Source organism: Oxyura jamaicensis, chromosome 19 (assembly GCF_011077185.1).
Source record: "Oxyura jamaicensis isolate SHBP4307 breed ruddy duck chromosome 19, BPBGC_Ojam_1.0, whole genome shotgun sequence".
Lineage (NCBI taxonomy): Eukaryota > Metazoa > Chordata > Aves > Anseriformes > Anatidae > Oxyura > Oxyura jamaicensis.
Genome location: NC_048911.1, coordinates 3402479 through 3426807, shown reverse-complemented (window position 1 = coordinate 3426807; position 24329 = coordinate 3402479). Strand labels below are relative to the sequence as shown.

Here is a 24329-nt window from a genome sequence, read left to right as displayed (position 1 = left end):
TTCCCTGGACGCCCTGACCCTGTGTTAATGATGCCTTGTGCTAATCGATTCTACACCTGATGAACTTTTTTATATCCCCTCCAACTCTTGCAAGCAATTTTGTGCTAAGACTTTGAATACAACATTACAGTGGATTTCTAGCTATATTAGGGAAACCATCATTTATTACTACTTACCCTACGCCAGAGAGAGAAGTGTTTTTGTTGTTGTCTTTTAATATCTTTTCTTCTCTGAGCCCTTGGCTAATTGCATTCCTGTTTGTATTTTTTTTCCTAATGCTTAATTACTTGTTACATACCGTGCAGGTAAGCCAATAGCCTTTGGGAATGAATGAATAGCTCAGATACTTCCCCACTGATATTTCAATAATGATAAAAACATTGAATAGAAAAAGTGGGTGTGACAGGTGGTACAAGTCTCCGAAGGTAGCGTTGTTTTTCTATTCAGAACAGGAATGGCACTACAAAGCAGGCAGAGCTCTGTTTCATTTCCCAAGCAATAGTGTGCTTAGCAGAGGATGCAGCACCTATCCTCTTGCGAAAGCCTACTGAAGATGCTGTTGAGGAAAAACAGCATGTCCTCTCATGTGCCAGAGCTCCGGGTGCACATCCTGGTGGTTCTGACCCCATTTCAGACCCAGCTCTGAGCAGGGCCTTCACCCAGTCACCTTTGGGAGCATGCAGGGGGGGTGGCCTCTCCCACCCTGAGGTGTTCAGTGTCAGTGGAGGCTTTGAACTCTTCCTTTGAACACTTCCTTGGACGGGGTTTTGTTAGCAGATTTGTTAACAGCAGCTTCACAGGCTGTAAGTGATGGCAGCGCTGGGCCTGGAGACCCTGGCTCGTTCAGAGCTTTGGCTCGAACTGCTGTGCTGGCATTGCTTCTTCACAGCGCCCCTATTGCTCAGGGAAACCCCTTCCTAAACACACCGCTGTGGGTGCTGCCAGTTTATTTCAGTGCTTTCTAGGTCAGGAGTTTCTTGCATGCCAGCATGAGCAGATCTTAGGAAATCCTTGTTTTGATTTGTCATGTTGCTGGGTTTGTTTTGTTTGTCTGTTTTTCTCCTAATTCTGCAATGCTATTTCAAAATCAAAGAGGGATGTTTCATCGATGCACACTGTCGTGTCCTGCAAAGTTGGAAATGAGTTTTGCAGAAGGCAGGTCTGTGTGTATGTCCTGAGGAAGCTCCTGGCGATGTTTTCAAGCAGGACATCACCACTCATTTAGCAATACCTAAGCAGCAGCCCTGCTTCTTTTGCATGCAAGGCAGGGAATGCTTTCATAGCAGTCCAAAGAAGGTGGTACCACACTTCAGTTCTCGACTTGCGAGTTCTGTAGCAGTGGGAATTTATCTTGTGGTACGAATATCAGCGGGGCTACCACCGTGTTGTTCTGCAGCTGAGTATTTAAATAGGGTCCAAATTGTGAAGCCTGTGTTTAATAGCTAGTGGGTGGCTGAGCTGTAGCCAGCTTGTTTGAAGCTTAGGGATGTGTGTGTGAACTGCAGTCACACCTTGGGGTTGCAGAGAAGATATAATCACAGAGACCTCAGAATAAACTTCTCCCCACCTAATCTTTTCACGTCTCTGAACAGACAGGTGTGTGCACCACTCCTCTGTCTGCTTAATGCATTATTTGAAGCAGGTTGAACATGGCTGCAGGCATGAAGGAGAGCCTGATGGTAACGAGGTGGCTTGTGTCTAATGGCTAGGAGGCCAGGGCTTGGCTATCCCTGCCTGGCTGCCTCTACCTGAGGGAGCTAGCCCTGGAACCAGGGAGCATCACCTGGGAAGGAAAACGCCTCGATAAGGAGAGGCAGGTGCACCAGGGAATGGAGGAGAAATTCTTGTTCGTACAGTCTGCTCTCTTTGGGAGCCAAGAGAGTGAGGCTGGGTTCTCCTCCATGTTCTCTGAGGCTTCCCCAAAGAGAGGTATGAGGCCAGGGCTGCACTGGTGCAAGGACAGTGTGTGACTGTGTCAGTGCCCAGCTGCATCCTGGGGATAGCAGTGTGCTGGTTCCTTTTAGGCACATAACTTTTACCCATTGAAAAATACCATTTTAAATGTTTGTGATTTTTTCTGTAAGTATACTGGCCATTGGGACCGCAGCACACAAGCTGTGTTTAAAAAACATGCATTTAAGTTACCGAGGAAAGACTTGGTGAGCTGAAACCTTGGTCCCATAGCTTCTCACTCCATGCAAAGTCTCCCTCTGTGTTTTGCACCTTCCTTGGAAGCAGTTTGAAATCAAAGGGGGTGTTTTGTTTTGGTGAGTAGAAAACAGGACTCTCCCAAGGGAAGCTATAATGTCATTTTGCTTTGAAATTGTGATTTCAATGTGGCTGAGCATATGAACACTTTCGTACCATGGCAACTCTTTATTCATGTGTAAAGGTTAGGTGAAGAGCCCATGTTTCATTTAAATATAAAGGGTATCCAAGGCACTCTTCACACCGGTTCTGCTGTGGAGTAGTTCTGTAAATGATGGTTAACACAAGAAACGTCTGTCCTAAGGTGACCTTCTGTTCAGAGCAGCTTTTTACCCCACAGCAGATTACCGTCAAGTCCTGCAGCTTTTGGTTTGTTGTAGCTCTGGACAGTAGACAAAGTGTATCCTGATGTGAGCTTGTCTCGTGTGTGATCAGCACCACCCACCTCCACGTTTAAAGCCCGACCCGAGCACTTCCAGGAAAACTCTTCTTTCCCGAAGCATTTCCTCTAACTCAGAGATAGCCTAGGACATTAAATGTGGGCCTGCATTCCTCCAAGTTGGGTCTTTCATACTCACTGTTTGTGAAATGACCAGTATAGAACTGGAGGCAGCAGTCTGGATCCTGTACTGGGCCCTAGAAGCCCTCTGACACTGTAGGTGGATGAGGTCAGCCACATTCCTCTTCCCCATTTACGTGACGTTCCCTCCCTATCTAAGACTCCACACCCAACGACCTTTTATCCTCCAAATTGCTCTTAAAAGTCCTCTTCATGGCCAGTGCCCACAAAAATCCCACGTGTCTTTGTCAGGTGCTCAGACACCAGAGCAGGCCCTTGCTGGGGCCTAGTAACCTATCTAGTAACCTAGATAGGGCTGAAGGAGCTAAACCCACAGACAGTTGCCGTCATCGCTCTGGGTTTCCAGTCCTGTCTCTGTGCCCATCTCGATCAGCACTCCAGGTCAGGTGCTGCCTGGGTTTCATCTCTCCAAGCTCCGCATAAGCATTAATAATGTCTGGTTCAGCTGGCGGGGTGCTTTGGGAAGTTGGCACCATGTTTTGTGTGTCTTTGTTCAGTCCTGAGAATGCCAAATGTGGTTGAGGAAATAATAGGTGATAGCCCTAGCGTGTGCCATGTAATCAGACAGACATCCCAAATGGCTCTCAGCCTCGCCGAGAGGCTGTCTCGAGGAGAGTGGTGCCTGCTGTTAGCTGCTCATGGCTGTTTCCAGGTCCTCCAGACATGTAAGCATGAACTTTAATCTAAGCAGAGCCTTGTCAGCCACACGTGGCGGCTTCCCTTTCTTGGATTGCATCAGGAGCTGTGAGACACCCGGCAGCACATCTCCAGGAGCGACACCATCGCTGTCTGGAGCCTGGATCCAGCTACCTCTGCCTCCCCATCATCTCAAAGCAGAAGGGAAAGTCAAAAAGCTCTATCATTTTGCTGTATTCTCCTCTGGTCTGTCATTGCTTAATTGTATCCCTGAGCTTTATTAAAGTTTGGGGTGAGTCATTGCCATGCTGAGGTGAAAACAGAGCTGAGCGAATTTAGGAGGAGTGTCTTCCCATGTGCTGAGCAGGAGAACTCCCACAGCAGAAAGAAACTCCTATCACTCCATAGGTGTGTTGCATCATCTGCTTGCTCCTGCCTCTAATTTAATACTCTAAATCCCATATCAAAACACCTGGAGTCCAAAGAGAATATAAAATAGACTTGGAAGAGGAAATCCATGCCAATTAGACATGCAGATCTCTCTTAATCACCTGAGATCTTCTTCCAAGCTCATGCAGGCCTTGTAATTGTGGTGCTATGTTGTTCTGCTGCATTGCCTATCCACAGAACCCACTTCCTTCTCCACCGTCGGAGTAAAGTTATAAGCATAAGCCAGGGTGGCTGCACTTCAGTGCCCTAATTGTGTTTCCTTTATGGCTACAGTAGTTGAAGTTTGTGAAGTACATTGGAGAAAAGTACTATAGAACTGCAAAGCCATTGTCACAGCATAGGGAATTTCTTTGGGATGAACAGGAAGACCTCTGCCTCGCTGTGTAGGCATCGTTACAGCCCCTTGCACTTGCTGTTCTGGTTTGGGATGCAAGTCCAAAAGAATTCTTCTTTCTGAGGCTACGGTTCCTATCACCTCCCAGGCTGCTTCTCCTGCTACCTTTTGGTGGTTTCGTGTGCCTGTTTGGCATTCTGGCACAGCTGGGAATATGCTGCTGTAGGCAGGGCAGGCACCTCAGGGTGGTGGAGGCAGCTTTGGACATGTGTGTGTGTTCTGATAGGAGCTCCTGTGTTCTGATCAGTCACCAGATTAGGAGCACAGCATCACAGAGTAACTGGGACTGGAAGGGACCTCTGCAGATAATCTAGTTCAACCTCTCTGCTCAGAGCATTCTTTGTAGTTCCTATAAAGCTAAGTAATCGGTCACTTAGCCACCTATATTAAGTTATTTCAAGTGTGTTCTATAAATCTGTTTTGAAAATGAGTTGTGAATGAGTTAAATGTGAAAACTCCCATCATTGCTCTCCTCTTGTAAAAGTTTTTTGATTTAAGTCTGCTTTTGTTGTAACTTTTCTTGCTAAAACTTTTTCTGGATTCAGTGTTTTTTTTGTTTGGTTGTTTTTTTTTGAGCCATTTGAAGCACCTAAGGTGCAGGATCATATTTCCCTATGTTTCCATGAAATAACAAAGGTAAGGGATCTTGGATTCTGCAGTGGTGTTGTTGAATGAAAGAAAGAAAGAAACAACAACAGAAACCAACAAAACAAATCAAAACCACCAAAAATAGACAAACAATGAAACCCCAAACCAAACTGAAAAGCTCTGATCATGTTTAAGAAGAAAGGAAAGACCCACTTGTCATGCACAAGGATTTCATCCCCAAACCCTTGGCATGATGTTATATCTCTTGTTACTGCAGTAGCTTAAAACTATTGAGTGAGTGTGTATAGAAAAGAAGCCAATGTGCAAACTTTAGAATTTGTATGCCTAAAGGACTCGAATTTGAGGCTTTGCTTATGCTTCACAAAGTGTTTGAGATGTATGCTTTTCAAGGGCTGTGAAGGTACTGAGTTTCTGCTCTCTGTTTTCCTTGCAGGTGTGTTACTAGACATCCAGCAGCACTTTGGAGTCAAAGACAGTGGGGCTGGCTTGCTACAGACAGGTAAGAGTACTTGTTCTCTTACTGGTTTGGTAACCTTGCTCATCTCAGAAGGGTGCTTTCAGAATTCTTCACTTAAGCTCTTTGGCACGTTTGCTGTGAAATGCACTCTTACAAGGAAGAGGAATGAGGATGTGGTTGGGGGTTATTTTTTTTTAGGGGGGGCGTTGTTTTGTTTTGCTCGTGGGCAAGAGGTCAGGGCTCAATGAGTGCAGAGTGAGCCAAGAACAAAGGAACCTAATGATGTTATTTATGACAAATTCAATACGAGTCGGCTACCTAGATCAGAAAGCTCATGATAACCCAACAGCAGGATCCTGTTGTTCTTGCTCAACAGAGGTCACTAATAAGTATGAGGTGTGATGCCCTTCATATGTTCTGCGGAGAATCTGCTGAATGTACAGTAATTGGGAGTACAGTGTGACACAAAAATGTAAAACACATCAGGACAAACACCTGAGGATGAAAACTGCAGGAAGGGCTGACAATCATTGCATTCATGCTACCTCATTGATTAAAAATACCCCTATGATTTTGGTGACATTAACATCAGACATTTCTCTCCCTGTATTTAAGGAAGAAAGATTATTGAAATTCTGATGTCTGTCCCTTTAATGCTGCAGACATCTGCAGACAGAGCTGTACAACCCCAGGAAAAACCCAGCTTTTCTGGCCTGTGGTCCAGAGGTGGTTTAAAGGAGTGGCTTTGTCAAGGACTAGAGATGATGACATTGAGTAGCAGTCTCCTGCGGTTATGACAGCACATTTGATCCTATGGAGAGTTGCAAGGACTAGGCAGACAGCAAATGCAGTGTTTTAAGGAGAGTAACATTCTGGTTTGGAAGCTTCTGACAGAATTATTAGTTGGAGTTGTAGAATTGTGATGCTGTGGTTGTCCTGCCATTGTCCTCTGCCTGAGGAAACCACCCTGGAACAATTATATCTCTGAAAAAGTTAGAATTTGATTAGGGTTAAAAATAGCGGGGCAGAAAGATATTTTTCCAATCCATTTTTTTCACAGTGGTTACCAAATGCCCAGCAGGGTCTTGTGCATGAAACCATAGCCAACAAGAACTTCTATAAAATGATTCACTCTTCATGATCACACCATAGAGGTGAGAATGTTCTGGAGCTCCATCAGTTGGCTGTTGGTTTCAGGCTATTTGAATCACTGCAACATCTCCTTGTTATTTTCTGCAGCCCATATCATAGCAGGTTCCTCATCTGTGGTTAGAGCTTCTTGGTCATGTTGCAATGCAAATGATTAATAGTAGTCCACATTAGGGCTTCAAAAATACTCTCCTTATAGGACAGCAGAGTCCAGCTAAGCTGGTGTGTGCAGCACGTGTCCAGAGCAGAAGGCCTGAGCTTTACAAGTGTAACTGATTATAAGTAGCATCAATCAGTTACGCCCAAAGTGGCACTGGGTGTCTGTCAGGCTCTTTTCTACAGCAATTGTTTGTTTTTATTTATTGTGCTCAGAGGAACAGATCCTCAATGTATCATTAGGCATGAAGTGCCTTCAACAAAATATTCTGGTGGAAAATGACACTTGCCAAAGCACATATATAATCTTCATTCCTCTCAGTGGATGAAATCCCTCTGCAGTTGATTTACTGACAGCAAGCAAGAGGTAACCTCCAGCAGGGCATTCCATTTGTTAATTGCAAGATCTGTTATTTATTTCTCTAGCAAATGTACAGGGCATCTGAAAACAGCATCACTGAGATACTGCAAGAGTGTTGCTGAGTGTGTCATGATTTTTGTAACCAATAAATATTGCTTTAAGAAAAGCAACATCTTCTCTTGTTTTTTGCTGATCTGAAAACTGAGGGCTTGACTTTGCCCCTGCTCTGTAGATACTAATGTATTAATCACAGTGCCTTCACAATCCAAGGAAAAGACTGCTCACAAAATAATACACCATTTCACGTAAGTGAGGTTAGGGCACGTAACTGAAAACTTATTAAATGTATTACTTCAGCTTAACAAATTTCTGCCTGGCAGCTGGCCCATGGCTCATGTACCCTTAACCCTGGCAGAATAAAACACACTGGCCTCAACCGCTGTAAACACTACCTAAAATCTTGCGACTGTTCTCCAAGTCTGACCTCTCTAAGTGTGCAGACTGAGGGAAATGGATGCAGAGTAAGAGTGTTTGGCCAAGGTTGTAAAGGAAGCCTGCAGTTGAGCTGGGACCAGGACTGAAGTCTCCCAGACCTCTGCCTTAACCTTGAACAGTTCTTTTCCAAGCAGAGAGTCAGAAATATCATCTTACTCCCAGGAGATGGTCCTGCTAACTAATTGAGTGATATGAGACGAAAGACTGCTCATCCTGAATATGTCCGCTGAATAAAGAGTAGATTAGTCTTCAGGTTGTTAATCCTGCATCTCAATGAGTCCTAAATTAATTTACAATGTTAATGAGGGGGAGTGAAATGTGGTATTCGCTGTTAGTTCATATCATTCATCAAACAGGCTTTAAAAAATAATAAAGAAAATCCTTTTAACTGAGAAAAAACAAGGCTGCTCACAGTGCTTTAGGAAGAGATGGTGGAGAAAACTCAAACAGCAAGGGGAAAAGAAATCCACCAAAGGCAATGTATCACCCTGCAGTCATACCATAACCCATTCTTTGCAGGCACAGCCAGTCTCGTAGCTCCCTCACTCCGAACATTCAAAAGCCAATTCATGCACTCTCAGCTTCTGCTGCTGTCTGGAAAGCAAAGGTGACTGCTTTCTTAGGAAATGCCAAGACAGAATTTGAATTTTCATCTTGTTTTATATTAATCCCAAGATACAAGATATTTGCTTAGGAGATATAATGAAAACTGGTTACAGGGAAACTGTAACTCCCTGTACAGCAAAATTGCAGGGACGCTCCAGCCTCATCCATAATGGAAAGGAGAAGAATGTGGTAGCCTCTGTAGCAAGGATCCCGTGACAGCAAAGGACACACTGACAGATGTATCACAATTGCTGCTTGCTCGGTAGTGTTGTAGAGTAACAGGCATATAACTATGTTGATTTCAGAGCCTCAGTTATGCCTTAATGATACTAAAATTTCTTCCTTTTTAAAGCACTACATGCACACAGTTATATAAATAATAGTTAAGTGCACTTAATGGTCCTACAGCTCAGCATCCAAGCTTAATTGTTTCCTTTCCTTTCGTACTGGTTGCCTTTCCCAGATGGAGAAAGAATAATCTTGACTGATCTCAAAAGGCAATAAAGTATCTCCTTGCCTACCTGAGTAGGGGCAGCAATTTGGACTTGCCAAAACTAGAGTCCTCTTAAAACACGAAAACAGGGAGTGTGGGGAACAGATTTATCAAACTGCTTCAAAATAGTTTTATTTATATCAAATTTGCTTCTATATGCACATAGACCACAGGAGCGGTGCCCACTACTGCACCGTTTTTCACTGAATTTTCTTTCCCTTCTTTCTTCATTTTTTGTACTTTATTGTTCTGCCTGCTTTCCTTGCCCTTGAGTTTATTTTGCTTTTGCATCTCTTGCCAGTGTCTATTTAGCAGACCAGAGCTCTAATAATGATAGTGCCTGGCTCTCAGTACAAATTGTCTTCTGTATATATCAGGATTTTTTACATAGGAGGGAAAATGAAGCTTGCCCTTTTCTACAGATGGAAACCAAGAAAGCCAGATGGGAGAAATGTCCTGCCCAAAGTCACACAGCAGGTCTGAGGCAGAGCCAGAATGAGAACTGCAGTCCAGTTCCTGGACACAGCACTCAGCCAGGGCAGTGGTTAGACCCAGAGCTTTGGTCCTTGTTAATGGCACCTTAATCTCCTAGCCTAGGCAGGCAGCTCAGGCTCTGGGAAAGGCACATGAAACAGCGGGGACTTCTGCAAGCAGAAGCTGTGAGCCATCAAATGGAGGTTATGGCAAGGATTTTGTTAAAATTCAGAGGAGCTGTTGTCAGGAAGAGCATAGGGATGTCATTAGAGCAAATCCTGGTAACCAGAAGTTTGTACCGCCAGGTCAGAAGTAGGGAAATGTAAGGCAGTGGAGATCTGGAAGGGAACTGCAGCTCTGAAAGAACTTGTCTCTGCACACAAGGAGAGAGATGGGCACTTCCCTGAATGCCTTTCAGCCCCTGGTTTTCCCTGGAAGCCCAGGTACTTTCTTAAGTCTCGTTGTGGGCTGATTTTTCTTGTAAGGATCAATTGTAACTAAAACTTCTGTTCATTTGAAAAGTGAAACTTCTACCCGCTGGAGTTGCCCTACTCCTACCAAGCCTAGTGTAGCCTTGCAATAGGCTGCAACCTTGCAAGGCTGTTAGCAGCCCCAGTGTGCTGTGATTGTATCAAGCAGGCCAAGGGCCTGTGAAGTGCGTAGGAGACTTGAAATAGGGGAGCGCATACGGGAATGATGAGATAAACCAGACTTACTAGATGGAAGGTTTTTCTTTCAACTGCTTTTGACGCCCATCTTGTTGTTGGCTTATGATGACAGTCTATACAGCTCTGAAAGTTTCGATCTATTCCAAACAAAGACCACTGCCTCTGGATGAGATGCTAACCTTGAATATGTGTATATTACATGAGCTGTAGGTGCCACATGTTTCTTTCCTATTCTACCATCTGCTTCCACCTGAATAGATACTGTCTTGTTTCCCATCCCTGCTGTGCATAACTGAGTCTGATGTTCATCTTTGACTTCTTCTTGCATGTGCTTATCTGTTCTTCTTGCCTTGCTAGAGCAGAGGAACTCATCTTCTGGACACCTCCTTGCTTTCTATTTGAAATTCACACAAGCTTTCATTTTAAGTGAATGTCTTCTCCACATCACAAGGAGAGCTCTCCCCAAGGCCTGCTATCTCAGGTGTCCCGTGCTACCGCAAGCCAGAAGGTGAGGTAGAAAGCTTTGTGGCTGCTCTTCTTGATTTGTGACTGCGAATGTTTGGACCTCCATGCCTTACCCAGATCAGGCCATACCTCTGTCATCCTTTCCTTCCCCAGCCATGCTAAGCATCCTTACATCCAGGTTACCCCACTGGGGCTCTGAATGCTAGGACAGGGTGGATCTCTCTTTGTGCTCAAAACAGATCCTCAAAGTCACATAAACAATGAGTAAAGCCTGTTTCCCCATTTCCCGCTCTGTGTTTGATTTTGTTTAATTTTTTTAGAACTTCTCCAACATTCTGTAGATTGATGGTAATAAAGGGGTTTGGGCAATTTGTATAGGACTGCTTGGGTTTAAGCAATAAAAATGAAAAAGGACGGCTCTATGTTCATACAGTGTGCCTCAATTAGTTTGTGAAAAGAGTAGCAGGGACAGCCCCTGCCCAAATCGATCCTATTTTAGCGTTGAGTTATGAAAAACTTCTTTATTTGGAGCATGGTAGGTGCTGAAATAGGCTCAAACAGGCCTTCTGGTCAGTTAGGAAGTCTGAGAACTGGTATTTGGTAGGAGTGAGTACAGAGTCTGGCAGACTAGAGACTGTGGTTCAGATGCACATGGACTGAAACACCATCTGCTTTCCAGGAAACAGACCCTACTGGAGTATGTTTCAATGTGATCTAACAGAAGATTCAGCTGCCTTCTTCCTTTAAGCAGGTTTTTTATTTACCAAGATAGGATAGCCTGAGATAGACCAGAGCCTGAGTATTGCCCGCGTAAGTCCTTTACACGTTCCGGCAGGCCTTTTGTCCTGTGTGCTAGGATGGTGTCCGACACGCCAAGAAGTCTGGGCAGTCTGAAGGTCTGATTCATGAAAGCACTTAAGCCTATTTGGAAATCCCTCTGCAATCAAGAATGAAAGTATTTTCTTGAATCAGTGAGCAGGTTATGGGAAAATGTGTTTGTGCCCTAGCCCAGTCCCCTGTACACTGAAGACCAGGCTATAAAAATGCTGCTTACAATGTGAGCTATTGCTAGACAGCCCTATATTGCAAAGTAAATAATCTTTGCTGGGGAGAGAGGGACAGGGAGGGGAAGATGTCCTTGGCTGCTGCTAACAGGAGGTAAATGTTTGAGCCAGGGTTGCACTTTGTCTTTTTATTGTACATGTCAGCAAGTGAGTGCAGGCTCCTGGATGAGGGGAACTCTCCAGACTGGCTTGTCTTCATTAACGTCTTGATTTCATGGTGCTACATGGCCACTAACACAACATAGCAATTCATTTCCCTATCCCACCTTCCTGCTTTGCAGAAGGAAGGTTTACCCTAACTGTTGGCCTTTCAGCCAGGGCAGGTACTTGGGCTGGTGTTGCAAGAGGCACTTGCACTTGTGCTGCCTGTGGTGTGCCTGTTCTTTAAGCAGATACTGGCCTATTTCCCCTTAGGCTGTAGTTCCAGCACCTCTTGCCAAAGCTGTGTTCATTTCTGTAATTTATTATTAGTTTGAGGGGAGAGATTTCCCACAGCTTTTAGAGAAGTAGTTATCATTCCACCCGAATTTCTCATAGTTTTTAACATAGGCAGCTCGTCTCCCCCTGCAGATGTTCCTCAAACCTCAGAATTTCATTCAAGCTCCTCATACTGGAAGAAGGAATTTTCATTGGGATTGTGTAGTGCTTTTAACCAACCTCCTCTTAATACCAGCAGGCTTCTGCAAGGCATTATGTGTATCGTGCCCAAATAGATCAGAAGGGCTAGACTTGCTGCCTTTTGTTATTTACATTAACACTACTTTTGGACTTCTGAAAGGAGATAAGCATTGGAATTCTTTTTTTTCTTTTCTTTTCTTCCCCACCCCCCGCTGTTATTAGACATCTAGTGGCTACCAGTTGCTGAAAGAGAGGTGTGTACTTGTATTCAAGACTTCACATTTGGCTTACTTTTTATCCTTCCCCTGTGTGATGACACTAAAAGCTTTTGCGAGTAAGTGGACAACCTGCTGAGCTTTAATGCATGCTTTTCATGGAGTCTGTGAGTATGGTGAGCAGAGGATTGTTTCTATGTGATCTAAACCAGAAGGAGCTCTGTATTCCCTCTTTACCCTGATCTGGATCTGTGCATACAGTCGCTACTGATTCCCATTGAGCCCAGTGTAAAGGTACGTGTTTGCCCAGAGGGGAAGAATTTTTGTCTTGACATAGAGGGAAAGAGGACATAGGTCTTCTATGAACTTGGTAAGAAAATAGACCTAAACTTTACAGTGCGTTCTGTATATTTACTGTGTTTCATCCCAGGGGAGCCATGAATGTTTTTAGCTCTTAAAAGATTTATTTTAGGATTGTTTTGGTTTTGTGTTGTTCCTCGCACACATCTGAAGAACTCTCATATTCTTAGAATGCAAACCTAGAGCTCTGCAGGGCTGCGTTGTGAAAAATGTAGGCAGTTATGTTCCTACTGGGGGCTCAGATCAGGTGATAAAGAGGTCAGGCTTGGCCTGTGCCTGCTGGGAGATTTCCAAGCTAATTTCGTGTAGTTGGAAGCATTGTCGGAGGAGGTATTTGATTTGAAAAGAGATCATTTGGATAAACCAAGTAGTTTTGACTCAGTGTGAAGGAGCTCTGGAGCACCGGAGATATCATCTTGCTATGAAGCAAAGTGCACTGCTGTTAGTATTTGTAACACAGCAGGCATCTCCCAGACTCTGGAAGTATCGGGGCATTTTTGTACTGGGGGAATGAAATATTGGGGTCCTGGACCAATCCCTGTGGTTGTTTAATTTCTCTGATGTCCAGGAGATCTGAACATTTGTTTTTTCCTCCAAACTAATGGTTCTCAAAACTTTTGGGCTGCGTACCAGACCACTGTATGTCCTTACAATCAGATTTTTATAGTGAATTTATAGTAATTTTTCCTGTGTGCTGATAGAAGGTTGTATAGCAAAGACCAATTTTCTCTTTAAATTATGCAGGGAACCTGCTTTCAGAGGGGAAATATTACTGACCACAGTCATTGCTTATCCCAGTTTGACATTAGTTCTCTCAAAAAATCTGAGTGTACATAAACATTTTTGGCTGAACGCTCTCTTCAGTTGTTTTCAAGTTTTAGTCAAATGACTACGAATGGTGTAGGTTCTTAACAATCAAATCTCAGAGGAAAAATAACCAGTTATTTGATGGGATGAATGGTGGAAGGAGGCGTTCACGCACACTGATGTTCTTTGCGGCTGCAAGCAGGGAAATGTCTTCATTTTCAGCTGGAAGGATCGTTCCAGGGAATGTTCAGTCCTGATATTTTATTCCCCCCACTCAGTTACACATCAAGTTATTCTGAATTTAAAATTCAGACAGATTTAACCATTTCCTTTAACAATTTTCATGCACTGATGTTCACAGCAACGGGAATTATTTTGCATATTCTCTTTCTGCATCATTCTCCTTGCTCTTTGCAGATGTGCTGGACTGGAGACGAGGCTATTCTAATTTATGCTGTTGTGGGATAGCAGGGTAGAGCTGAGAACATTAATGGTAGCATAATCTTCCTGCAAAGAGTTGTCCTAAATAAATAAGAAGTTGAATAACTTAAACTTTTTTGAGATACATTAAGTAATTTTAAGTGGATGGTTACAATAAATTACAATTAGGGTAGGCTTGGAAGAGAATTAGGGAGGCGATACAGATAAAGCAGTTTGATTTCTTTTCACAGTTCTCCAGTGAAACATGCTCCGAGTTATTTGTTACTGGCTTTTTCCATGCCTCTGCCCACCCTGTATTTGAGGGGTCCTGATGGGGTTTGAGGGGTTAGCTGTCAGCTCCATGCTTCCATATGCAGCATGCTGTAGTTTTTCCAACCTACCTGGTGATAGAAATAACATTATAAGTGCCTGAGTTCTCTTGGCCACACCTTTTGAGCACTAGATATTGTTGGCAAAGTCTGACAAAGAGAGGTGCTATTTCATGGGAACCTTTGTGACTAAACAAAGTCATGTAAGGAAGATGGGTGAGTTAAATATAAATATATATATTTCTTACTCTGGAATGTGCAGGGTGCTTTAGAGATTCACGTGTCACCGAACCAAGTTGCATTCAGTTTAAGCATCTGGGCTGTTTTTTAAAGCAGTCTCCTCTTTTACAGGTGTGGTTTGGGATATATAAATGCTTAACTAATTGTGACTGCAAATCAAAGTAGTTAAGTGGCACAAATAGCACCAGCAAAATTGCTCCCAGGGTAAATTGCCAGCTCAAAATTAGTGACTGAGTTTAGGATCCTTTAAAAACATGATACTAAAAATAGATATTAGTTCAGAAGGGCTGATGTAAAGAGTTGTTATGGTGAGACCCATGCAAGTGTTTGACTAGATAAATCCACCTCCTTCATCAATCTTCTTGATGGTAAAACTGCAGAACAGGAACATGAAAATGTCACATCAATTTTTCGTTTTTCTTTTCTTTTTCCCCCACAATTTTTAAATTGACATCTTCCACCAGCAATATGCTGCCCATATGACATCCCCACTGCAGGAGTTCACAAGAGCACTGCTAAAATGCATAAATCTAATGCACTGCTCTGTTGCTCCCGCTCTCAGTGCAGAATTTAAGTTGCCAGCTCTGCAGCTGCTTTTGCTTAGTCATGCGGGCTTAGAACGATGATCCATCTCTAAGGGTCATTATTTTATTTTGCAGTTTTTATGAAAATGATGAAATCTTCTCATGAAGAAGCCTACTTCTTCGGGATGTTTAGCTTCACAGATAGCTGCCGTGCCCTGTCAAAATGCCAGCCTTGCAAGTTGGCTGCTGTGCTGAAGGTGCTGGGGGGTTGTTGGCTGCAGGGGGGCTGTAAAAAGACAGCACAGAAAATCGAATGCAAGATCCTGTATTGGATTCAGCACCCTGTACGTGGGCTGTTCGGGAGCTTCTTTTCTCTCTTCTTGTCTTGTGGAATGATCTGCTGTACTTTCAGTACATTAACACATGCCAGGTATTTTAGATGTGGATGAAGTCAGTGGAACCTTGTAGAAAGAAAAAATGGCAATGAGCTGAAGTCTGCAGCAACCACTGCACTGGTGATCTCTGGCAGTGTTGCAGGCTCCCCTTTTCCATAGATGTGGTTTGACATTGCAGTGTCTGGCCACAGAAATAAGGAGATCCCACGGGGAGGCTGTGTACCTTTGTGAGGGAGCCTTGCCTTTGTGTACGGATACACCCTAGGAAAGCATGGGGCCCTGGTGATGGCTAGAACACTTGTCCCTGTTTGACACACGGTGAGTTTCGCAGCCTGTGCTAACAAAAGTGGTGGAAAATATAATTCTTTTCCTGGTTCTTCGAAATGTGTGACTAATGGTTTGCGTGGACATTTTGACTTGCTCATAGGAATTGCAGCACTGCAAAAGTCCTGTTTGGTATCTCTACATCTCTAGATCTCTAGATCTTTAGCTAGAGCCAGAGTTGGCCCTAAATCTCTGTCCCCAGAAGTGCTATTCTTATAACCACAAAAAGTTCAGTTTGCTTTGGATTCTGAGCAGAACCACCGGCCTGTAAATCCCATTCAGTTTCTTTTTGTCTCTACAGGCAGACATGAGAGTAAGAAGAAACAGTAGGGTCTATTAACTTTTCCTGGTTTGTCCTTCAGTTCTCAGGGAATTATTGTTTGATATGAGGGTAAGGATTTCTGTGGAGGAAAAGTGGATTCTTTCGATAGATTGTTGTGGTTCATGTCCAATGAAACTTGGCTGCGTATTGCTTTACTCGATTCTATGTGAACACCCCTTGTGCATGGGGGGTGTTCAAGTTTGGGTATGGGAAGTGAAGCAGAGTTCAGTACCCTCTGCAGACAGGACCTTCCAGCTCCTCACAACATCACTGATGCTAAATCCACAACCGTGTGTTTACCCTGCTGGTGGTGAACTGTGCTCCATCGCCATGTGGGTCTGCTGCTGTCCCCCGCCTCCTCCAGCCCAGAGATGCGGGGGGTTCGTTTCTGCTTTTCCCACCCAGAGCCTTCAGTTACTTCCAGCTGTGTGCTAACTGCTTTGAAACACACGGATGTAACAATACGGCAAAGTATTGGCAAATATGGTACAAAAGTGTGGGAGGGAACAAAACAAAGAAAAAATAATGAAAAGAGAGGTCTCTTGAATAAAAACAGGAGAGAGATAACAGATCTTCCTGAAAAGCAGCTTGTCCAAAGTTGCCCTCGTTCTCTGAGGATGTTTTATGGCAGCAAAGGTGATAATACGGGATATTATACAATAAATGTTGAATTTTCACTAAAAGCTCCCCAGTGAGATATTTCAATCATCTGCTAATGTTATACCTCCCAGTGGCTTGGACAATGCAGTATATGGCACTGAGCTGCAAAAATGTTTGCATTGTGTATAAAAGATGTTGGGTTTCCTTGTTTAGACTTACTGAGCTTGATCTTTATGAGTTCTTAGTCCAGAAACTAGGCTCCTATGTCTAATCACCAGGTAAATGAACTGCTGGCAGCACCAGAGCAAGTTTTCCCCCGAGACTCAGTTTTTGGCTGTACAGGACTGCTAGTAGGAAGCTTATCTGTCATCCCGGGAAATTGATGATGGCGTGGTGTCTAGGGAAGGGAATGGAGCAAGTGCTGAACTCAGACCGACTTTAAATGGGCCACCCGTCAGTCATCACTCTCACCTGCTACATATTTAGGCCTGACTGAAATGGTCTTTTTTAATATGTTAACAATCCCCGGATTCACCAAATATTGCCTTTCCCTTTTCCATTAATGTAACTGATGAAGCATAAAGGCATTGCATTTGCAAACCTTGCGCATTGCAGTATTTATTTCAATGAGTTGTTTTCTAGTTGTACTCATTCTGCCAGAAATATACTAGTGAGGATAAATGTAAAAGCAGAGATTATTTAAAACAGGAATGCAGTCATGCACTGGCTATTGAAACGACTATTAACCTTGGGTTCTTTTATAGAGGTCATGTTCTTTTATCCAGGGATGCACCTTCAGCTGCCAAGCTCGCTCCTGGCTCTGCAGTTCGGCTTGCTATGGGAGTGTTTGTACAAGTCAGGGATACCTTGGAAATTCTTCTGGGTAATAATCTCAGAAATAACAACTGTCAGACAGATCCCCAGTGCAGGCTCCACCGTAGTTATGATTCTTTTGCTTTTGCAAACCATGGTGAATTAAAACATTGGGAACAACGTCAGTATTTGAACAATTTCCTCAAAGAGGTTTATCGCTTTCAGAAGGCCACTCAGAAGCGCGTACTCTTTGTCTAAATTGCTGTTTATAAAAGCAAGAGTCAAGAGCATTTCCAAATGATGCCAGCCAAGACGTATCAAAAATAATTTCTGTGGAATCACAGTGGCCACTTGGAGGGCCGAGAGAAAGGCTTCCTTCCATGCTCCGTGCTCCCACTCTCTGTGGGGTGAAGACTGCTTCTCCGCATAGGTGTTTGTCTGCAGCCTGCCGGTTTTTCAGCTCTTTTTCCTGCTGTCAATATGTAATTGCAAATTGCAGTCAGTAACAGCGTTTCTATTTATTTGGCAGTACAAACGCCTACTGAAATGTTGCTGCTGTTTGGCAAAGCAGATGTGTAAGCCCATGGCCCTGTACCTGGCAGAGCGGTGCCGAGGTGCAGGTGGGCACGAAGTGGGGATGGAGTTGGACACCAAGTCGGAAGCGTTCACAACCCCTCCGCTGTGCTCAGGCCATGGCTGCTCGAATGGTGATGGTGGCTGCCCTGCGCTGCGCTGGCTGCGCAAAGCCGCGTGAGGTGGGATGTTGTAGGGTCCTCTGTATGTTGTAGGGTCCTCCAGATGTCATAGGGTCCTCCTCCAAACTTCTCTGGCTTGGCCCTGTGTCTCATTAGACGTGGGATTCGGGTCGGTGCCTGGAAAGCCCATCTCTTGTGGTTAAGAGAAGCATAGGTGGAGTTACGCGATGTGCTTTCCCAGAAAGGGAAGACAGCGTGGTACCAGTTGGGAGTCTGAAGCCTTCTTTTTGGCCAACAGTTTATCCTCCTCTATGGTACATCCAGCCTCCTCCCAGACCCCCACAGTGCTGTAATGGTTCGGCGTTGCCTTTCCTGGCCCTTGCAGCTGTTGGTGGATCCATTCTGACCAGACGCGCAGCATCTGTGGCTGCAAGTGGAGTGACTGGGGAAATAACAAGAAGCAGTTCAGGGTACAGGATAGCGAGAGCACAAATGGTTCCTTCCTTGCCTTTTTAGAGAATTCATGACTCATAATGAAACTAGACAGCGAGTTCATTCACACGGGCAACACTCTTGGCCAACGTGTCTGGCCCGATTCAGCCAGCCCCTGCCTCTGTGCGCACACATTTTGCCTTCACATGCCTGCCCCTCACTTCCCTCTTATGGGACAAGTTTTAAAGGTAATCTGCATTATCCATTTGCTCATTCTTAAAAATGGGGGGAGTGTAAAAGCACGTGAAGGCAGGTTGTGTGTTTCATCTTTTCCTCATAACGCAGCAGTCGGCAGAGGCCAGTTTGCTGGGAACCACTCTGCAAACTCACTGGCGAGCAGTTAGCTCATGGAAATGAAAGCCACCAGGAGTGTTGTTAGGGCCGGAGCTTTAAAGACCAGATCTTCATGTAGATAACAGATTGTAATAATAATCTAAATTAATTCTTGGGAGGGAGAGAATTCCTGAAGCCTGAGGGCTTAAACCAGCCTCTGAGTGATACAGCTGCCTGCACAGGGATTTTCTGTACTTTCCTCGGAAGGATCTGCTCGCTGTCACCGTCACGGACAGGATACCAGATAACACAGCTTTCTGATCAGTTGCCATTGTTCTTGTGTTTTTATGAAGTGATCTCCTGAGGTTACACGAAAGGTCCTTTATTGGGGGATTCGCTGTTCTGTGTGCAGAGGCAGCGCCTTGGGCAGAGCGACGGACACTGCTATTAGGGAGAAGCTGGGAGATTCCATCGAGAGAGGCTCCTCTCCCATTGCTGCTTTGAAATGAAACCCAGCCAGCACTACGGAAAGTTCCTCTGTAAAGGGAGTGCGGTTTTGGGTGGTAGCTTACATAGCAAGAGCTGTCATTGAGCTAGATGCTACTGTATTTCACATCTTTTCTGTACTTTTCTGCCATCTCAGAAACCAAGCAAGAGCAGGACACTGTACTGAAATTCCCTCTGAAACCAGCAAGCAGTGTTTTAGACGTAAGGGTCTGGGGGGCGGTGCTAAGAAATGTGTGTGCTTCCTCCACAAATCTGTCTGTGTGAAGCACCAAATCCCCTGGGAAAGGGGAAATTTGGAGGAAAAACTTTGAGGGAAGTAAAACCATCCCAAGCTGCTTGCTGGATTAACACCCAGCAAAAGCAGTTACCCACAGCTGCTGTTATATCCTTATCGTCTGTGGATTTTAGCATGTGCCTGTTCCACAGTGATTGCTATTCCTACAAAAAGTGAATTAGTGTAAAGCTGCATGTGGTGAAATTTTAAGAGCAGTACCTCGTGGCATTGCTGTGTACACTTGAAAACCAAGTAGTGAATAAAAATCAGCGATTTCAGGCGTTCTCTTGAAGCTCTTGTGATAAGGGGTAATATTTTCACCTTTTAAAATTCAGTTTAATCTGGCAAATATTTGCCTTTCTCCAGGTAACTTGAAGCAGATAGTGTAAGTCCAGGGTGAAGTTGGTCTGTTTGGAAAGATCTGAACTGATCTCCATGAAGGAAGTTGGCTACTATACAGAGATGAATCACCATTTTCTCCCCGCAGACCGATACTTTTCTTAGTTATTAAGGTTATATTGCTTTTCAAGGATAAGATTTTCCTGATTGGCCAAAGGCTCTCTTGAAGATGTATACGGCTTGAATTGGAAAGGTAACAGTTCTGCAGGAGAGCGATGCGAAAGGAGTTTGCTGCCAAACCCTGGCACACTTTTATTTGCGTGTGTACAAACACGCTGTGACTACGAGCCCTTGTCCTTCCTTGTCCCGACTCTTGTCCGTGCTCTGCTCCTGCACTTTAGCAGGATGTGGAGTGCACTGGAGCAAGGTCTAATTTCATCCTTTTATCCTGACCAGAGTAGAAAATGTTTGTAAATGAGGCTGTCAGTGCCGTGCTAGTTGATAGCCAATTACCTAATTAAAATGAGAGTATAGCCATTTTCCTTTCCAAACCAGGAGCATGTACTTTGGCAAGCCCACTGTAGATGGTACAGCGGCTCCCTAAAGCCCTGCAATAACAATAAAGAAAATCAATCCGTCCCGCCGGCTGCCCGGGGGGAATGCGTGGATCTGCAGGGCTTTGCTGTGGGGCTTTCTCCTGCCGCTCTCAGCATCCCCTCGCTTCCCACCGGCATCGCCCTCAGGGCTGGCAGCTGGAAGATGCCCCGTGAGCCTGCAGCTGTGCTGGAAGGCGATGGTTGAGGGGCTCCTTCTGGCTGGGACTGCTCACAGAAAGAGCAGCCAGGCAGCACATCCCTTGCCCTGCTGTGGAGCTGGAATTGACTCAGGTGATCTGTGCCCCAGCTGCTCGTACGGCCTGCTGTGAGGGATGTGTTTGGTCACTACAGGGATTCCCCCGCTTTGTAAATACAACCAGCAGCTATTAGGAGCTCATGCAAAGAGGTTAGGAAGGCACTGGTACTGAGGAATAGTTCCTTTATTTGTGAATTTCCTTGTACAAACAAACCCAAATAAACCTGAAGCCTGACGAAAGCTCTGGGATAAGAATATCCCAGATGAACATTTTTTAGCAAGTTTCCATGAGTGCCATGGCATGAGAAGCTCCTGATTCCACTCTAAAGAGAAGGGGAAGCACTTCCTATGGTATTGTTTTTCATAGGAAGCTGCTGCTGTTGGTAAATTACACGTAGCAAAGACTTTATCAGTAATACACTGAACTATTAATGCATCTCCCCTCTCTCCTGTTCTTTCATCGCTCCAAAGAGGAGGTTTTGAGATTGATTTCTCTTTGAGACGGAGTGACTCCTATTGAGCACTAGTTAATGATTTGAAATTAAAATGTTCATTGAGGTGGCATGTGGGATTAGTCTGGTCTGGTGGCAAGAAGGGATGGGAAACCCCACTTTAGGATGAAAACACTCTCAAATTGGAAACAAGGACCATTGTTATACCAGACAAGACTGATACACCCTTCTCTTAAGAGAATAACCGATCTGAACTATTTTTTTGTTGCTAGTTAAATCTGATTCATGGCATTCAGCACAAATTTCAGGGATCAAGGGATTTAGATTATTCTACAATATCAGCTTTAGGCTGTCATTTCGTGGTGTGTTTAAGTACACGCTGTGGTTGAAAAACCTTTGTGGGCAAAGGTGCACTGAAGGGAAAGAACGACACGACTCCAGGCTGGTGTGTAGCTGAAACACTTTATTGTCTAACCCATCTACTTATATAGGCTTAGCGTATCTACATGCTTTTATCACACAACTTGGCAAGGTTTGCTCGTTAGCCGTTATTATTGTTCACAAGGTGATCGCACAGCAGCCATATCTCCTTTTTGTGTACTCAGGAGCAATAGGCCGGACTGCACCTGTTGTTTTTTGATCTTCTTGTCTCCCAATTATACCTCCTTTATCTTCAGGCTACGTGACTTTCACCTCATTCTGCATTTTCCTTTTCTCACTTCATCTCTGTGTCTAACATAATCCACATACTTTCTGACCAATTTCCCACCGTGCACACAAATGTTCCTGCCCTAAGGAACTCTTCCTGCCCTAAGGTTAGTTTTCCATCCTCAGCAGCTCCCCAGTTTTGCTCGCCTGATGGCCACACGAGCTCTGGGACTGGCACAAGAGAAAGGAATAGAATAAAGTAAAGATCCTTTAGTTTTGTGGTTATTTAAATGATTTTCTCTGAACCCCTGAGCCCTGGCTATAGGGGCTTCACCCTGCCCTCATCCCTGCCAGAGCTTTAGTTGGGATTTGTGCTCTCCCGTGGATAGCATGTGTGCAGTATATCCTGAAAAACTGCAGAGAAAGGGAAAAACAAATCTCTTTCCAAATGTGTTCTTCTTCCTGAATGCTAGGAGTGATGGCTGGCAGTTTCTGTACCAGCAGCTAAGATTGTTTTATGTGTGTTTCGGTCATGTTGAGGCAAAACCAATCTTGTAGAAGTGTTGCTCGTAATGTTGCAGTGCTGCAAAGCTATTGACCAGCTCCATACCTCTGGGATCTCCTGTCTAGTTCGGGATTGACCAGAACAAAAACAAATCCATCCTAATTGGCTAGCTAAGTTAATGCGGTTTTCCTGCCACTGATTGCTCAGTGGCAATCAGAGAAACCAACCCCATGTCACGCATTGCATGGGCACCAAGGTGCAGCCAGGAACGGGTGATGTCCTCTGGCACTCCACCGCGTGACCCTGCAGCGCTCTCAAACAGCAGAGCTGGTCAAGTCAAATGGAGAAGAAACTTCCAGGGTCCAAAGCTTCTGTTAACTGACCAGGTACTGCGTTATTTCACCCCGAGAGTATGTGTGGGCAAGGACAAGGTCCTCTGTAGTTTTAGAAGCATAACTTTGTGAACCACATTCAAGCTATTACAAGTAATTCTAGGAGCAATTCAGTAACACATTAATAAACCATTACCTAATCAAGCTGGCAGAAATGATGCAGATGCAATTATGTCTTTTTATTTTTAAATTTTATTTTTATTTAGAAGAATGTGGGAATAGTCCAGACCAAAGGTCCTTTCAGTATATTATTCAGCCTTCCATTGTGATCAATAGCACATAGAAAAAAAAAAAAAAAAAAAAAGGAAACAAGACAGGATCATGGTGATAATTCCCTGGTATATGTTATCCACTGGATAGTTGAGGACTTTCTGAACAGGGGAATTATCTTTAGTAGCCCTCAGATTGGACTTTTTCTAATCCTGTTTTGAAACAACATGAACTTCGAGCTCCTGTGATAACATCCCAGCGTTTAGTTAAGTTCTGTGCATAAAGTGTCTCCTTTTGATTTGAATTTTGCAGCTGCCACTTGGTCAGTCTTCTAAAGACAACGTGTTTGAAGTTTGCCCTTTTCCATAGCATTCAAGGTGCCAGACCTCTTCTGTAGCCCCCATGAGCTGTCTGTTTCCCAGTATGTTTCATGTTTTACTGTGAAAGGACCTGTTTTGTCCTCTCAACAGTTTTCTGACACTCTCTCCACTTTTCCCAGTAATAACCCTTTATGTTTTAGGGATGCAGTAAACTTACGAGTATTAGAATATGTTTACTGGCAAAGAGGCTCTGATCGGTGGTGCACTGGGGATTCAGAAGGAGTTACACAGAAACAAAAAACTCAGCTCTAATGTCCACTGAACCAAGTGGGAGTCCTTTCATCGACTTTGCTTAGGAGTCTAAATCAAACTGCACTAAAAGCTTTTTGCAGAAATACATCTCCAAGTGGAAGTGGATATAAAACAAAAGTGGCCTTGACTTATTTAATCATTCATTTCCATACTGTCAGAAATGCAAAATCAGGGTTTGAACAGACAGAGAAGCTCATTTTCTGGGCTCTGCTGCTAAGTGTCAGCAATCTTAAGTTGTTTTAGGCAATAGCTTTGCATGCTTTTATATGGCACTGCCATGGAAAGCAGACTCTGCCATAGCCTCCTGTTCCTGGCTGCTCTTTTAGGCCACCATGTAATGAACCAGATTGTGGAACTGACCCAGAGGGGAAGCTATTTTTGATGGGGAGAGTCTGCTGGAGAGACACAGTGGTGTCTGTTCTTCGCATGTTCTCACATGCAAGTTTTAATCCCCCAATCAAACATACTGCATAGCCACAGGAAAAAAAAATATCTGCTACCAAATACACTTTTTATTTCATTCCAAAACATGTTCCATGCAGTTGGCTATCTGCTGGACTCCCAGAAGCAGCTCACTGTGGGGTTAGGCCAGTGTAGGCAGAAGGAAAGCAGTGGACTTACTCCAGAGCCCTTCCTTTCGATTGCTGCCTGCAGCGTTGTATTAGGAAGCACATCTCTAGTAACATAGTAGCTGGTTTATTGATGTTCAGGTTGCCCAAATCCCTTTAAAACAGTGGTAATGTAATCACTGTAATTCCCAAAGTGAGAAGCAGAAGGTGGTTTTTTTTTCTTCTTTTTTTTCTTTTTCTTTTTTTTTTCTCTCTTT

The 24329-nt window shown here is 44.2% G+C and overlaps 1 protein-coding gene across 2 annotated transcripts in view; it reads left to right on the top strand.

The window, feature by feature from the left end:
* Nucleotides 1–24329, top strand: part of SPNS2 (sphingolipid transporter 2) — a 132408-nt gene that overhangs the window by 29937 nt on the left and 78142 nt on the right. For both annotated transcript variants that reach the window (XR_004755367.1, XM_035343310.1), the window contains exon 2: nt 5311–5376. Coding sequence is in view for 1 of the 2 variants with exons in the window: in XM_035343310.1 (XP_035199201.1) it covers nt 5311–5376 (66 nt within the window). In the remaining variant the exon portion in view is untranslated. The remainder of the gene's footprint in view (nt 1–5310; nt 5377–24329) is intronic.